The 16,039-nt window shown below is 41.6% G+C and overlaps 3 protein-coding genes across 3 annotated transcripts in view; all 3 read left to right on the top strand.

Moving 5' to 3' along the window:
- Window positions 1–99: 99 nt before the first annotated feature.
- On the top strand, window positions 100–6,681 carry LOC104955772 (mitogen-activated protein kinase kinase kinase 2-like). The gene is made up of 6 exons (XM_010783163.1): window positions 100–145; window positions 873–877; window positions 1,050–1,183; window positions 2,317–2,446; window positions 3,446–3,623; window positions 4,254–6,681. Exons 3-6 carry the CDS (start codon window positions 1,175–1,177, stop codon window positions 4,480–4,482), a joined length of 546 nt encoding a protein of 181 aa, XP_010781465.1. The 5' UTR covers window positions 100–145; window positions 873–877; window positions 1,050–1,174; the 3' UTR covers window positions 4,483–6,681.
- A 905-nt stretch (window positions 6,682–7,586) lies between these two features.
- On the top strand, window positions 7,587–13,622 carry cry-dash (cryptochrome DASH). Its single transcript, XM_010783162.1, has 14 exons — window positions 7,587–7,764; window positions 8,453–8,625; window positions 9,048–9,141; window positions 9,227–9,357; window positions 9,673–9,821; window positions 10,446–10,534; window positions 10,618–10,691; window positions 10,779–10,868; window positions 10,959–11,038; window positions 11,114–11,173; window positions 11,261–11,418; window positions 11,804–11,923; window positions 12,296–12,472; window positions 13,110–13,622. Exons 1-14 carry the CDS (start codon window positions 7,702–7,704, stop codon window positions 13,215–13,217), a joined length of 1,566 nt encoding a protein of 521 aa, XP_010781464.1. The 5' UTR covers window positions 7,587–7,701; the 3' UTR covers window positions 13,218–13,622.
- A 578-nt stretch (window positions 13,623–14,200) lies between these two features.
- The window catches only part of LOC104955787 (myeloid differentiation primary response protein MyD88-like), a 4,464-nt gene continuing 2,625 nt past the window's right edge, over window positions 14,201–16,039 (top strand). Inside the window, exon 1 of the mRNA XM_010783180.1 lies at window positions 14,201–14,610. Coding sequence (XP_010781482.1) covers window positions 14,301–14,610 — 310 coding nt within the window. The 5' untranslated portion in view covers window positions 14,201–14,300. The remainder of the gene's footprint in view (window positions 14,611–16,039) is intronic.

Genomic DNA, 16,039 nt, shown 5'->3' with positions numbered 1-16,039 from the left:
AGCCGCCGCGGCTCCAGTTCACTTGCGTCAGGGAAAGCTTCTGGGAGGGGCGCGTTCGGGGAGCGTTTACCTCTGCTACGACGCCGACAGCGGCGCGAGGCTGGCCGCCAAGCAGGGTGCCTTTGACTGCCGACTGTCAGGAAACGCGAAGGCGCTAAGACGAGACCGCCCCTCCGAGTCTGCATGTTTGTCAACTATTGTGCCAAATCTACTTTCTCCATGTGCTATCTACTTTCGAACATGTGTCCCCTGCTTCTACTGTCACATGCTGTCCCCTGCTGTCTTCATGTCTCTGTCTAATCAACATGCTGTGCCCCTCTCTGTCATGTCTGACTGTCTACACGTCAGCGGCGGGCAGCATGTGTCCCCTGGCGTATCTTCAATGTCTGTGTTGCTACATTCGGAAACATGTGTTCCCCTTCTTGCTTCATGTCTGCTTCTACATTCAACATGCGCCGCCCTCTTCTTCATGTCTCTTCTACATCAACATGTGTCCCTCAACATGTGCTCTCTTCATGTCTCTTCTACATCAACATGTGTCCCCTCTTCTTCATGTCTCTTCTACATCAACATGTGTCCCCTCTGTGGAAAGACACTCTGAAAGTTTCAGGAACAAAGATTTTCTCTCTTTTTGATCCATTTCTATAAAAACCTGTCTGAAAATGAGCTGATCAGATTTTGGGCACTTTATGATGTCATAACGATGTTTTGTCTTGTGTAACCATTAGCCAATCAGCAACCAAGGTAACCCCCCCCCCCCTTATCACCTGAATCTCCTCCTAGAGCACCATTGAGTTATTTGTAACCAAATGTCTCTCAGAGGGGCGTGGGGAGGGGCTCCTTATTTTCATCTAAAGTAACAGACAGAGAATCAGCACTTTGGAAACAGGGCTGAAACAGAGGGGATTATGGGTAATGCTGCAACGATCTGTTTGGTGTTTCAGCCAATCAGAGACATGCTGTGTATATATCTGAGACCTGTAATATATTGATGAAACACAGTATAATAGGAGACCTTTAAAAGCATCCTAATTGAATGTCCTCTCTGCAGGAGGTGAACGCTCTGGAGTGTGAGATCCAGCTGCTGAAGAACCTGCGCCACGACCGCATCGTTCAGTACTACGGTTGTCTCCGGGACCTCGAGCAGAAGAAACTCACCATCTTTGTGGAGTTTATGCCCGGGGTGAGTACTCTGCGTATCATCTGAATACTGCTCAGCTCTTATAGGTCCCCAACAGCCAGGCAACGAGGTATCATTTAGACACCACGATTCGTCATATAGTGGCAGCAGAGATAGGCACAAACAAACATCCAATCGAACCCCTTAATAGCCACATCTGCTTCAAACCAATTTTTGAAATGTCCCCAGCTGTCAGTAAACATGTCCTGTGAGGTTGATGTCAGCACCACAGCGCAGTTTATGAGATCATTTTCTGTCTAAACGAGCGCCTTAATGAGCTGCTGTCGCCCCAGAGCCTGGTTTTAATATTTCCTGGGCGATTTTTAGTTTTTCTTCCCTGAGTGGCGTTGAGCGTCTTAGTCACACATTGTCTGGAAACTGGAAATGTTTATGTTAGTTTTTATGGCAGTGGGAAGAGGGAAGGTGACAAAGCCAAGTTTTTGTGTGACTGTGGCTCTGCACGGCCGACCGATAAGACTTTAATCGCCCAGAGAGAGTAAGCTCGTTCCTCTGAGAGCTCCGGAGGGGTCCAGTTTTTAGTTGAGTCCGTAACTGCGTCACAGGTGTCACTGGATCAGGTCCTGCCATTTCCTCACGAGGAACTGAGACAGGAAATGAAAGGAAATGCAGGACACGGAAAGGTGTTTGGACTCGAGCAGATTTCTCTCGGCACATTGTGTGTTTATATACTTTGAAAACTGGCTCTGAGGCTGCTTGCACAATAAAACCAAAATGAATCCGCTACAGCTGGAACTGTTTTTGCAAGTATCAAACACATCCTTCTACACTTTCATACCCCACAGCTGTAAGAATAATTTAAGTTGACACTGAAGCCAACATTAAGGTCATAAATCTAGAGAATGCAATTCCTGAAGAAATTGCGGTGTGTGTGCTGAAAAGCTGAACATGCTGGCTTAGATTTTGAAGAATGATAGTTTCATATTTCTAGAATAATTCAAGTTATGAATGTCCGGAGTAATAGCACGCATTGTCCTTATTTAGCAGCCTGTCTTGATGTTGGAACAGAGTATCTGCGATGTAAAATGTGGGAGAAGAAGGCAGTCAAAAAACAAGGGGGAATATTCGCAACCAACTTCCTCAACCTTTCCTAAACTCCAGTCTTTGTGTCTCCGCAGGGCTCGATAAAGGACCAGCTGAAAGCCTACGGGGCTCTGACGGAGAAGGTGACCCGCAGATACACCCGGCAGATCCTCCAGGGAGTGTCCTACCTGCACAGCAACATGATCGTACACAGAGACATCAAAGGTAACACCGACTGCTCGCTACTGAAGGTCAGGGTCGGTTCAATTGGATTAGAAAAACCAGGGGACGTCCTCACTGGAGGTGACTTCGTGGCTCATTTCGCAGGCTGGAAAAAAGCTCCATTCATTCATTCTCACATATCCTTCATTTGGTTATTCACCGGCTCTGGAAAGTATGTGCTATTTTGATCTCCCCTTTGAGATATATTGGGCTTCATGCTGGTGAAAATCGGCCAGTCTAAAAATGTACAACACCGGATGGAAAGGCTGTAGTTTGGCCAAGAAGAGGGAAACATAACCGTCTACTGGGGAAAAGATAGCATGTCTCACAGGGCACAGGACAGCACACAGTCTGTGGGTGGGATTTTCCACTTAAAATGCATGTGTAATATACGGTGTGTGCTCATCTAACGCACAAGAGCCCCACTGTGCAGTAAAGGAGCTGTCAGCACGATCAAATAGAGCTTGGCATCGCAGTATGATGGATGTAAGGTTCCAAGGAGCCTTAAAGGTGATTGATAGGAGAGTCTCACATTGTCACAAGGCAGTGGAAACAGGTTCAAGAAGTTAAGGTCACGTATTGAGTCTCTCAGAGGGTGTGGAGAGTGAGTGGCGTTCATTAGTCACTGATCAAACAGAGCCTGAAGGAAACGGGGTAGACATGGAGGAACATTTGTGAAGCAGGAGGGTGTTGGGTCCGATCCACATGGAGCAGACTGTTGATTTTAGTAAAAGACATTCCTCTCATGGGAGAAAAGTGTTTGTGAAGTCGAGTCAAAGTGCTAATTATGTGCATCTGCAAGCGTTCAAACAGCGCCGACGTGTCAGGCCGTCGGAAAAGTTTACCTTTACGTGGTTTTTCGTTGAAGTGCTGGCACATGCACTCTGTAACCGCACTGTAACTTCATCATTTGAACCGTCAGAGAAACCCTTAAAGGTTATTGACGGCCCCCCCCCCGAGACCCCTGAATAATGCTGAGCTCATTTTGTTTGGTTCCTCCAGGTGCTAACATCCTGAGAGACTCGACAGGGAACGTGAAGCTGGGAGACTTCGGAGCCAGCAAACGTATCCAGACCATCTGCATGTCAGGCACAGGGATCAAGTCCGTCACCGGCACCCCCTACTGGATGAGCCCCGAAGTCATCAATGGGGAGGGATATGGCCGGAAAGCTGATGTGTGGTAAGGAATGAACATCAGATGGGACTGTTGATGCACTTATTGGGATACAAATAGTCATTTTTTGGGGTGAAATATGACTTTAAATGACATATAAGTGGCATAAGTAGCTCAGTCTGTAGGGACTTGGCTTGGGAGTCCTGATTGGACCAAAGAGTGTTCATTAAATAATGCCTGATTGAAAGTTGTAGATGTTAGAAAGATATTTTTAATTTAGTTATACTATTCATAGATTTTATTTGTATTTGTGAAATATGTTTCCAGACTTTTTTTATACTTTTTTTGTGAGTTTACAATTTTGCATTCTTTGGTTCTTCAGATTTACAGATTACATATTTACACACGGATTATTGATCTGTATACACAAAAAACATTGAGACAAATCTACCTCCATACCTTGGGAGTAAATACATTTGAAAATATAAAAAAATACTTGAAAAAAACTAATTTCAATTAATTTCTTATTTTATAGTTACTTATTTTTATCTTTGATTTGATCCTTAATTGTATTAATCTGTGTGAATCTGTGATGTCCTGTTTTTCATTCTCACCCTGTTGCTGTCAAACTACTGAATTCCCCCACAGGGATTAATAACGGTCCATCTGATCTTATCTTACGCTCTCTGTCCTCAGGAGTGTTGCCTGCACCGTGGTGGAGATGTTGACTCAGAAACCTCCGTGGGCCGAGTACGAGGCCATGGCGGCCATTTTTAAAATCGCCACGCAGCCTACGAAGCCCATCCTTCCCGACTCGGTGTCGGACGCGTCACGGGACTTCCTGCGGCAGGTCTTCGTGGAGGAGAAGTGGCGGCCGACTGCGGACGTTCTGCTCAGCCACCCGTTCGTTCAGGGCTGTTTCTGAGGACCCTCACCCCTTCTCTCCCCTCCTCTCCTCTCCGGGCCTCCCCCTCCAACTTCCTGCCCGGAAATCTATCACCAGTGTCTGCCTTGTCAGGAACGCTGCATCCCTCAGCAACTAGACTGAAAAAACTGAAACGTTGACTTTAATTAAATGTATTATGTCAACAGATTTCACATAACTGTATTAGGTTAGTTGAAAGCAATAGTATTAAGTTTAAATACAAAATATCAAGTTCAACATAATAATAGATAGATAGACACTTTATTGAAGTAGTAGAAACGTATATACATAGGATAGTATATCAATTACAGATGTAGGTAGCTGTTGTAGAGCGGGAGAAACTGAAACTACGGAGCAGAAATTATTATTTGTATTATTGCTTTCAACTAACCTAAAACAATTATGTGGAATCTGTTGAAAAAATACATTTATTTAGAGTAAGCATTTCAGTTTTTTCAGTGTGGATGAAGCCTGGTTCGTCACCAAGAGGCCAGGTCGACGTCGAGTGTTGCCCTAAGAGGGGAACAACGAGAAAGCACTTAGCGGCTTCACAAGCTACTGACTGAAAGAGCAGGAAACGTGACCAAGAGCAGTGACGCCTCAAGATTTTGGGGGATTTTTACTCATTTACTGCCGCAGAACAATGTCCAGGTTCAGCCTGACAGTAATGTCGACCACATCTGATAGCAGTGGAAGCCAGTGGTTCCCAACCGGGGGAACAGGGGGATATGTAGAAAGATTATGGATTGCGATTTATTCCCACACAAAAAACACTTTTATATCAATTTTCTGGTAGTCTGGTATAAGTGTTTTAATAAAAGACTGATAGTGGGAAGTGAGTTTCAATATAATTTCTTCAGCTAAAATAACTCTAAATGTCAAGGGGTGAGTTACAGAAGGGATTTTCATTTCATGAGCAGTTGGGTTGAATTCAATTACAAAGGGTTTAATACATGTAGGCGATGATCACAGATGAGTGAGGGGGAAAGGTTGGGAACCCCTGCTGTGAGTTACTCATCAGCTGTGTGTACAGATGGTAGAATATATTTTATATGACATACAATACAAAGTTTTCTATCGTCACCTGAAAAAATGTCAATGTATTTTTGTCAACGCCTTACAATAAGAGTTTGTAAGTAAGAATGTCTTTTTTTCACGGCACTCAGAACCCCCCCCCCCCCGTTTTTAGAATGGATTGTGCACTTTTGATATCATGCATTGAAACATTTCCAACGTGCAGGATAATCAACGGAGATATTTTTCTATTTGAAGCATTTTTTTTTTTATATCATTGAGAATTGTTGTGTCAAGAAAAAAAAGAACCAAACTTTTTGCATCAGTTAATAAGCAATACCAGCTGTACTGTTGGAGTCATTCCAGCTTCCCATGCAGTGAGCCTTGAGTCCATTGGAGAAACAGTAGCCAAAGAAAAAGTGTCAGAAACTTTGGGCTATGTTCATGTTCAGTATTAGTCATTATGGATCGATTTCTCACCTCAGAGCCCTATACGCCTTTTCTATGTTACGGCAGCTTGGTGCACGGTAGTCTGCACAGACCAAATCACATTGTATCAGTATGAAAATAAATTCAATTGAAGTTTTTTGTTCAGTATGAATCCACCCCATGCCTTTACTTTGATTTAACGACCACTTGACGCGACACCTCACTCTCCAATAATACCGCCAAAAACGGGTCGAGTTGGAAATCCAGAGCTAAATGCTGTCATCTTTAAAATGGAGGTGTGGTGATACGGTGGCACTTAAAGAATGATCAAATCTTTTTTTTCCGACCCTTGTCAGTGCCTTATCTGAATCTGTTAGTAAACACTTAATGTTCACTGCCAAAGCAGAGAGCTTGTTTTTAATAAGGTGAGTAAAAGAGAGCACACACAGGATTTGCTGAACTTCTTTTATATGAACAAAAGATTATACTGTAAATACATATTGTTCTGCACTTTTGTATGAAATTTCTTTACATTCTATACAAATCTATTTGATGAAATAGCTACGTTATACAGTAGGTTGTACTGTGATTTAGACGGGAGTGTCTCTTTGAGAGCTGGCAGTAGGCAGTGAGACGGCTGGAGGCTTTCGATTGGGACAGTTCGTTTTGTCTTGATGACGAAGCCTTGAAACATGAAATGTATCAAGTCATTGATCTTTTGTACATTTAACTTAATAAATCCAAGGTCTAAGACTACTTCCCTGTGTACTGTTGTTTGGTTTTGAAGGCACTTATATATCTCACACATACATTTAATCTCAGAGCTAATATCTATATTTGCAAAACATTATCTATATGCTTTTGTCATATTATACTGTACCTAGTTTTCATACGTTTAATCTATATTTCATTTAAATATTTCTCTATATTTTACTGTTATCATTTTTTTTAACTAGTTCATTATAATTGCTTTATTTTTTGTTCCTTTTCTTACAATTGATCTTCTTTAACTGTGTTTATGTTTGCACCGTACACACCAAGGCAACATTTTATGTTTTGATTTCTCCTACGAAAGCTAATTGTTGATCCTTTTTTGTTTCTAATTTGTTTAAATCATGACAGCAGCTCAACAGCTGACAACGGGAGAGAAATATGCTTTAAAAACCTTTAATTTAGTTTCATAGGGTCAACTATCACACAAAGAGTTGTAAATGGGTTGAATTAAGATTATACACTCAGTGGCCACATTTACACAATCTAAAGCAATCCATTGCATTTCCATTAGTTTTGTGTTTCTTATTTTCCCCTCTGTGTGTATGATAAATACAGTTACAAAATAAAGTATATGGTAGAATCAGAACCCACAAGCAAAAGTCCTGCATTAAAGTGTGTTGTTTTCATTTTTTTCTATTAATTAAGTAACCTAAAAAGGGCTCTATGAATAATATGTATTAGATAAGCTTTAAATGCAGAAAGCAATTAATTGTATTTCTCATAATCTAGATCTATTAATGTAGGCTATTTGAGTAAAAAAGGGTGCATGATTCAGTTGTGAGAGCAACAAATTAGGGGGAAATGTGTTGGTGTTTTCTTTACTGTCCTCTTTTATTCCTGAGAAGCTGTTGAACAACCAGCTTATAAAACCTGGCGTTTTGTAACGACGTGACGGATACGTGTCACACGGAGCCCCAACACACCGGGAGGAGCTGCTCTCTCATACCGAGCACTACTGGGTCTAATACTACTATTAGCTACATTAATATATAATATACAACTATGTCTACCTCCCGTACAATCATATGTTTACTGAGAAACGACTTGCGTCTGCACGACAACGAGGTGAGTCTGAATCTGTACCGAGTCTTTTATTATGAAATTCGTCATTTAACTTTAAAGAACCTAATGTTATTTAACTTAAAAGTAACGTGTAAACATATCTGTTGCACAATATTTGTCAAAAATCCTTTCTTTAAAGCACATATTAAACATATTATGTAGTAGGCTATGTTTTATGTTAGCAGAAAGCACATTTTGTTTCGCCAGCAGCAACAACAACGCAACTTCCGGCCTTCCTTCAGAATAAAAGCCTCTTCTTCAAAATAAAAAGACCAGAAGTTTTGAATTAGGAACAAACGTTGCTTATTACATGTCTGAATATTCTCCACGAACTTCCTTTTGTATCCACCTTTAATAAGTCAGTAATTGTATGTCTAGCTATCAATACAAAAACCACAGACGTACCGGAGACTGTACTACATCCGGTGGCATATTTCAAAAATAAAAGACCGCCTTCCCAAATATAGAAGAGGAAAAATTATTTTTCTTATTTTTAGTGTCCTTCAAATAAAATATCAGGTAAGGTGTTTTCAAAACTTGCTAGCAGGGTTTAGTTTCCTCTCACAATTAACTTAAAGCAGCCATTTTTGTATACACATCAATTGAAATGTGCTTGCTGTAATCATGCAATTATCACTTTTTCTAATAGAGGATGATATATTAACCTACACTATTTACTCTCTACTTACAGCTTTTCCACTGGGCTCAAAGAAATGCAGATCACATCGTCCCGCTGTACTGCTTCGACCCCAGACATTATGTGGGAACGTATAACTACAACCTGCCAAAGACTGGGCCTTTCCGCCTGCGCTTCCTACTCGACAGCATCAGGGACCTCAGGCACACGCTGCTCCACAAGGGCAGGTAACTAAACAGCTGTTTGTTGACAACATACGTGCATATACAATGGCCTATCTAAATTGCTGACCCCCCAGAGTTCAGCTGTGTCCTTGTAATATCAGTAACGACCTATAATCTAATTACAAGACTCATGAATGTAATTATCACGATGTTGTTACACAAATACTCGGTACAGACCTTGTCCTCAGCTTTCTAGGATTCAGCTGAAACAGGACACAGCTGAGCTTATAGAGGGCTGTGTTTATGTTAACACGGTGCTGCACACACTGTTCCTGTCATTTCTCAGGTCATCCAGCGGGAAGTTAGTCGATTTCTAATCAGGATGCAGCTTGCCTGGCATGGTGGCTTATATTTGTGTGTGTGTGTGTGTGTGTGTGTGTGTGTGTGTGTGTGTGTGTGTGTGTGTGTGTGTGTGTGTGTAACAGCAACCTGGTGGTGAGACGGGGGAAACCAGAGGAGGTAGTCGCGGACCTCATAAAGCAACTGGGCTCCGTCAGTACCGTGGCTTTCCATGAAGAGGTAGTTCTAACTGGTTTCTCTTAATGTAATCTTTATTGCCTCGTGGTGATTTGGACATCCTTCATGTGCTCATGTTGTGTTCCAGGTGAGTTCGGAGGAACTGAATGTGGAGAAACGAGTGAAGGATGTCTGTGCACAGATGAAGGTCAAAGTTCACACCTGCTGGGGGTCCACACTGTACCACAGAGACGATCTTCCATTTAACAACATGTCCAGGTGAGAGGATATGGCTCTCTCCAGAACAATGTCCTGTTGTTGATCGTGGCAAACTTGGTTAGGCTGCCTGATGTGTAGGTGAGAGGATATGGCTTGCTTCGGTTAAAGCATCCAAGTTGGCATACCGTCCTGTTAGGGATGTAGATTAGGAACTGTGTACAAAAAAAATCCCATTTAAAAAAAAAAAGGTGAGAATTCCTTTTCTTTCAAGCAGGCTCCTCCAACAATGTAACATGCACATATGTATAAAAGGCATAATCAATGAGCCTAACATGTCTCCTTTAAAAATGTGTTGTCAATCTTATAATTTCTTAGGCTGCCTGATGTGTACACTCAGTTCAGGAAGGCGGTGGAGAGCCAGAGCCAAGTGAGACCCCTAATCCCAACACCTGAGCAGCTGAAGCCCCTCCCCCAGGGGCTGGAGGAAGGAGGCATCCCCACAGCTGAAGACCTGGAACAAACAGGTAACAGCTCCTACAAGTATATGGATTCATTCATGAGATAAAACTTTATTTATCCCGAAGGAAATGGTTGTGGCAGAGTTACAAAAAGAGCAATTCAATATCTACAGGACACAGACGGTCACTTAATTCATGTAAATATTAACAGTATTTAGTAATGCAACCAAACGTAGTGGCAGATACGTAAATGCACGTCATCATAGCACATTATTAATAATAATAATAGCAGCAGCGAGTGTTTTGTAATGATGGTAATGATATTTATATTGCACATAATGTTCCATACTACATGAATCAAACAGAAAATACATGTCTACGAGTATCACCAAGTCACATTATTTTGCTTTTATTAGATGGATGTTTATGGTAATGTCTGTGCATGCTGCTGGCAATAATGGAATAAATATTGCTCATTTCATTCAGCCCCATCAAGTAAATCCACACGCAGCTACTTACAGAATTCAAAAGGCAGACTGCTGAGCGTAGGCCTCCTCAGTAACAGCTAGAGTGGCTCAATTTTCATGTCTATGATTAAGCTTTTTACGATTCTGCTGGTCTTAATGCACCAGAGGGAGAGTTTAACGTGTTGAATATCAGTGGGATGCTTCCCTTGTTTTATTCTTCCAGAGCCTGTGACTGATCCCCGCTCAGCCTTCCCCTGCACTGGAGGAGAAAGTCAAGCTTTGGCCAGACTTAAACACTATTTCTGGGACACTGTGAGTACATCTTCCGCAGCAACCAGACATATTAATGTAGTTTCTACTATGCACTGTAGCTGTAATAAATATATGGTTTGCAGAACGCAGTTGCAACCTACAAGGAGACTCGTAACGGCCTGATAGGTGTGGATTATTCCACTAAATTTTCATCATGGTGAGTGTTTCTGTCTCATGTTTTTTCTGAATAATGTTCCATTCCTATTAAAAATATCACTAACGGTGCATCTGTGGCATTCTGCAGGCTGGCCTTGGGTTGCATTTCACCCAGGTACATCTACCATCAGATCCAGCAGTATGAGAAGGAGCGGACAGCCAATCAGAGCACATACTGGTGAGCACACACTCAGATAGGTTGAAATCAAATCCATTCCATCAGAGGGTGCAGTAAGGTTACAAAGGTGTCCTCGCTGCTGTCTTTCAGGGTCATTTTTGAACTTTTGTGGAGAGATTACTTCAAGTTAGTCGGCGTCAAGTACGGGAACAGACTGTTTCAGATCAAAGGTAAAAAGCTCACTTTTTTTTTTTTACATTTATACTCTGTGAATGCATATTGAACTCATGAGAATTGTATTCCAGGACTTCAAGACAAATCAATTCCATGGAAAAAGGACAAGAAGCTTTTCGATGCATGGAAAGGTTTGTGGCATTTCCCCCTCACTATTAAAGCGATGCATTCAGAGCGTATGTATCAGTAGGTGAAATACATTTCATCTGTTCTTACAGAGGGACGCACAGGAGTTCCCTTTGTGGACGCGAACATGAGAGAGTTGGCCATGACGGGCTTCATGTCCAACAGGGGGCGGCAGAATGTTGCCAGCTTCCTCACAAAGGACCTGTGTTTGGACTGGAGGATGGGAGCGGAGTGGTTTGAATACTTGCTGGTAAGTGGCTTTTAAAAACTGAAGACATATCTTTTTACATTGCTTTTTGTTTCTACTTGAGATGTTTGTGATGTGTTCTTATGTTTGTTCCTTTCGGGACTCTACGTGGTCTGTGTTTTGTTTTTATGTGGACCTTACATTTCTGCCTCATGTTTTTTCTGTGGTCTCAATTTGAACTTTTGTTCTTTCTTGTGAAGCACTTTGTGAATTCTATTTCTGTGAAAGGTGCTATACGAAATAAAAGTATTATTAAATCAGTGTGGTATTTTTAGGATATCAATTATAAGGTGATAGATTTATTGATATGTTGTGGAATAACTAGTTGTTTGTAAGTAATGCATAGATGATAATATTTGTAATAATACTTTTAAATGTCCCTCCACAGATTGACCATGATGTCTGCAGTAACTATGGTAACTGGCTTTACAGCGCGGGCATCGGAAACGACCCCCGAGAGAACAGGAAGTTCAACATGATCAAGCAGGGCCTGGACTACGACAACAATGTGTGTTTGAGAAGATCAAAGTCAACTTGATTATCAATCTTTCAGTTTGCTCGACAGACGGAGAGATCGAAATACCGTTTCCCACAATCCCGAATACAAAAACAAATATATATAAAAATATGTATGCAAATCTATATATATATATATACACAATCAAAAGACACATTTATACATATGCACACATTAAGACCTAAATAGAAGCACAACAATCAATATATACAAAATAACAGTCACTTCAATATCTTTGAGAATGTACATTAGTGTGAGACTGTCCGTAGCAGCCTAAAAAATGCATGAATTGTTGGTTCTGTTTTCCATAACTAAGTGAGGAAAGTTGTTTTCAGCCACTGATGGAGTGTTTTTTACATTCAGGGTGACTATGTGCGGCAGTGGGTTCCTGAGCTGCAGGGCATCATGGGAAGTGACGTGCACACACCCTGGACCCTCAGCACCGCCTCGCTGTCACACGCTAACGTCTGCCTCGGAGAGACCTACCCCACCCCCATCGTCATGGCGCCTGAATGGAGCCGACACGCCAACAAGAAACCGGTGGGTTTTTAGAGAAAAAGGGAAGTGGATAGTGAGAGGAGGAGGAACTGCTGTAAAGCTTTTTATAACTGATGGAGGGAAAACAACAATGTGAGAAAGTACATTTACACTGGTACTTGTTTGTCTTTGTCAGAGGGATATACTGCATTTACTTCTATATCTAGCGTCCTTTAAAACGTCAAAATCAACTCAAAATCCATCGGACCACAGGGAGGAAGAATATGGCTACTCTCTGGTTCTAACTGTCATTTTAGAAACTGAACATATGAGATATGCATTCAGCATCTCTTAAATGACCCCCAAAATCACGCCAATATTTCCCAAATATCAAGCCATTTTTTGTAGGCTATAATGCTAATTGATGCTAGTTAACGTAACTTATGTTAATGTGCACGTTGTCCAACATATGGAAGTTAGCGTCCGGCCCTTTCTATGTGCGTGGGACGTGTACTATACATTTCTAACATTCTAAAATGTACTTTTACTTTCGATACTTTAGGTACTTTTATTACTTCTTCGTTTTTAATTGGTAGGATTTCCAATGCATGATTTTCACTCTGATAGAGTTTGAGGAAATGTTGCATCACTGCCTTCTTTGAAACCATCACTCTACATGTTTTATTCCTATTATTTGCAGAGTGGCGCGGGGCCTTCAGCCAGAGGAAAGAAGGGCCCGTCTCACACTCCCAAACAACACCGTGACAGAGGCATCGATTTCTATTTCTCCAAAAGCAAAAACCTGTGACGCCCTCACGGTGAACACAGGAGGGAAACTCCAGTGATGCAAACTTGGACTGTTGCTCGAAAAATCTGCGTTCCGTCCTGGGATGTTGCTCGAAAAGTTTTCAGATGAGGGTTTTAGGAAGTTTAAGTTCCTACTTATGTTTGAGTGCACATACGTGTCTTATCTACACATATATCGGACCACGAACCGCTTTTATGGCTGCGCTTCCTGTTGGACTGCAGTCATAGTGAAAGCAACTCTGTGGTTTTCCTGCAGTCAGTCAGATGATGATTTTACTGCGATTTCTACATGTGTGTTTTTTTTAAAGTTGCCTTTTGATTTCTGTTACACAATAAAATTGCAAAATGTAGTTGTTTTTTCTGTTGTGATTTTGTTATGCAATGGAAATAAAAAACAATGTTGACATCTTGTTGAGTTTTAATAAAATATTTGTAATGCAATGCTTTATGGGGTTAGTTGTTTGTTAGCCGGCACGCAACTAAAGGTGCTTTAACATACATAACACAAGACTTACAGAAAGTATGACATTTAATTCAAGTCTTCATACGTTGTGTTTGTAAAAATATAAGTAACAAAATCTTTATTGTAAATTTAGTGGAGTAAAACGTACATAATATTGTTCTTTTGAATTATTGTGTAAGAGTATAAAAGTGGCACAGAAGGAAAATACTCAAGTAAAGTCTGAGTATTTTAAATATTGACTAAAGTACAGTTGGGCTACTTGAGTAAATGTAGGGGAAGGCAAAATAGGCAACAGAATGAATACAATTAAAGAAATCCATCAGTTAAAGTAAGAAATAAGTAATTACAAAATATAAGCAAAATAAATAAACATTGAATACAATTAATGACTAATAAAAGGGGGTATTGCAGGTTGAAAAGCCATGTTAACAAGTGTTTGAGACAGTTAAATAATTGTAATGTACTTTTTAGAGTGTGTGTGTGACTGTGTGTGAACAGTGGATCTCCTCCCCGCTGTGACGCAGTGTTCGCATCACTTCCTCGTTCTGTTATCAGGTAGTCAGTCTTTCGCCACAATGTCTTTTATTAGTGTTTAAAAACGATCCACAAACTTCCCAAAACATGGCGTGCGTGGACTCGGAGGTGAACTTATGGAGCATTCCTCTGGTCGCCCTGAATGTAACGCTGAGGAAGAAGCTGGGTCTGTATCTGAACCCGAAGAACACGGTGGCTGCGGACTGGACCGCTGTAGCGGAGGCCATGGGCTTCACTTACCTGGAGATAAAGAACCATGAGGCGGCCAGAAGTCCTGCTGAGTCGGTCCTGGAGAACTGGCAGGCCCGGAGCTCAGAGGCCTCCGTGGGGAAGCTGCTGTCCGTCCTGACCAAGGTGGAGAGGAAGGACGTGGTGGAGGACCTGAGACCCCTGATAGGTGAGGAAATGTTGCTAAATGCTTATGTTGTTGGTGCAATTATGATGCAATGTCATGGAAAAGTTATGCTTGGATCTGTTTTCATCGACTCCAGGAAGTGATTCACATGCCTGAAATCCCAAATTGCAAAAACTATTTACACATTGTTCTAACAGCCTACTGTGCTAGACATAACATCAGTTCAGCTGCTCTCAGTGTTTCAGCAAATGGGTGCTAATTCTGGATGACTTTAGAAAGACACAGTTTGAGAAAGTCCTTTGATTGGCTAAACACAAAAAAATAGACAAAAAAGACTGCTAATGGACAAAAAATGTCCACACACAAAGATAAACAATCCCCCAAAGAGATGCATAACGACTACAGACACACCAAACACCAACAAATAAGAGGCAAACCCTCCACAAAGTGATTTAAATGCTACCAAAACCAGAATCTATTACTTTGAGACAGTCTTAAGTAGTCACAGATGTTACGTAACTTACATAATTTCCTGTTATTGACTCCTTGAGTGTGTTGACTACATATAAATAAGAATAGCTTACTTTCTTTAACTTCCAAAGGTTATATCTGTATGCAAACATATGTATTTGTGTCGTGGAGATTACTAGGTATTACAATAAACCACCAGGTACAGAGAGAGATACAATGCATCTGGAAGAGATACAAACAAGTACAAAACAAACAGGAAAACACAAAGAGACACAACAACATCACTACGGGACTCACACACAAAGCAACTACAAAAAGAGGCGAAACCACCCCAAAGAGACACAAAACCGCCCCCCCTACAAAATGGCACTAGACCAGAAACATACAGCAACCACAAAGAAACCAAACGCAACATAACTTTAAAGGTCCCATGACATGATGGCCATTTCTACTGATCATAATTCCAATGTTGAGGTCTACTAGAATAGATTTACATTGTTCAATGTTCCAAAATCACATTGGTTTCTCATACAGCATCTCTGTATAGTATGTGTATTCACTCTCTGTCCTACATGGCTTGTTGGAGCTCCTGCCTCCCCCTCCCTGTGAGCCCACTGTGCTCTGATTGGTCAGCTCGCCCACTCTGTTCTGATGAGTCCACCACCGTTACAGCGGAACATCAGTGATTATGTGTTACCATGGCGTTTGTTAGCAACCAGTAATGACAAACAGATGAGAATGCTGCGTGGGGTCTGGGTGCCGTGTTGAGGGGACGTTGGGGGGCTCGCTGCTCCGCCCTTTGAGGCTCGAGGAGAGGAGACAGTGTGAGCTGGGTTACTGGTGTCGTTTCCTGGTTGCTGCGTGGGGTCTGCGAGACACTGCGGAGCTCAGCCTGAGCACACACACGTGAGTGGGTTAGTGGGCCGCGGCTGAGAAAAGATAGTGTGTGTGTGTGTGTGTGTGTGTGTGTGTGTGTGTGTGTGTTGTTGTGTGGTGTTGT

This window comes from Notothenia coriiceps, unplaced genomic scaffold, assembly GCF_000735185.1.
Source record: "Notothenia coriiceps isolate Sejong01 unplaced genomic scaffold, NC01 NC01_scaffold00024822, whole genome shotgun sequence".
Classification (NCBI taxonomy): Eukaryota; Metazoa; Chordata; class Actinopteri; order Perciformes; family Nototheniidae; genus Notothenia; species Notothenia coriiceps.
The sequence above is the reverse complement of the archived record's forward strand: the minus strand, read 5'-3'. Positions and strand labels throughout refer to the sequence as shown.

What these genes read in the sequence shown, in the direction of transcription:
- LOC104955772 (XM_010783163.1), top strand. An exon ending in CGTACACAGAGACATCAAAG is followed by an intron (nt 2,447 to 3,445) that starts GTAACACCGACT and finishes TGGTTCCTCCAG; the next exon opens with GTGCTAACATCCTGAGAGAC. An exon ending in GGCCGGAAAGCTGATGTGTG is followed by an intron (nt 3,624 to 4,253) that starts GTAAGGAATGAA and finishes CTCTGTCCTCAG; the next exon opens with GAGTGTTGCCTGCACCGTGG.
- cry-dash (XM_010783162.1), top strand. Translation starts at nt 7,702, where the DNA reads ATGTCTACCTCCCGTACAATCATATGTTTACTGAGAAACGACTTGCGT. An exon ending in CCATTTAACAACATGTCCAG is followed by an intron (nt 9,358 to 9,672) that starts GTGAGAGGATAT and finishes ATAATTTCTTAG; the next exon opens with GCTGCCTGATGTGTACACTC. An exon ending in GCTTTTCGATGCATGGAAAG is followed by an intron (nt 11,174 to 11,260) that starts GTTTGTGGCATT and finishes CTGTTCTTACAG; the next exon opens with AGGGACGCACAGGAGTTCCC.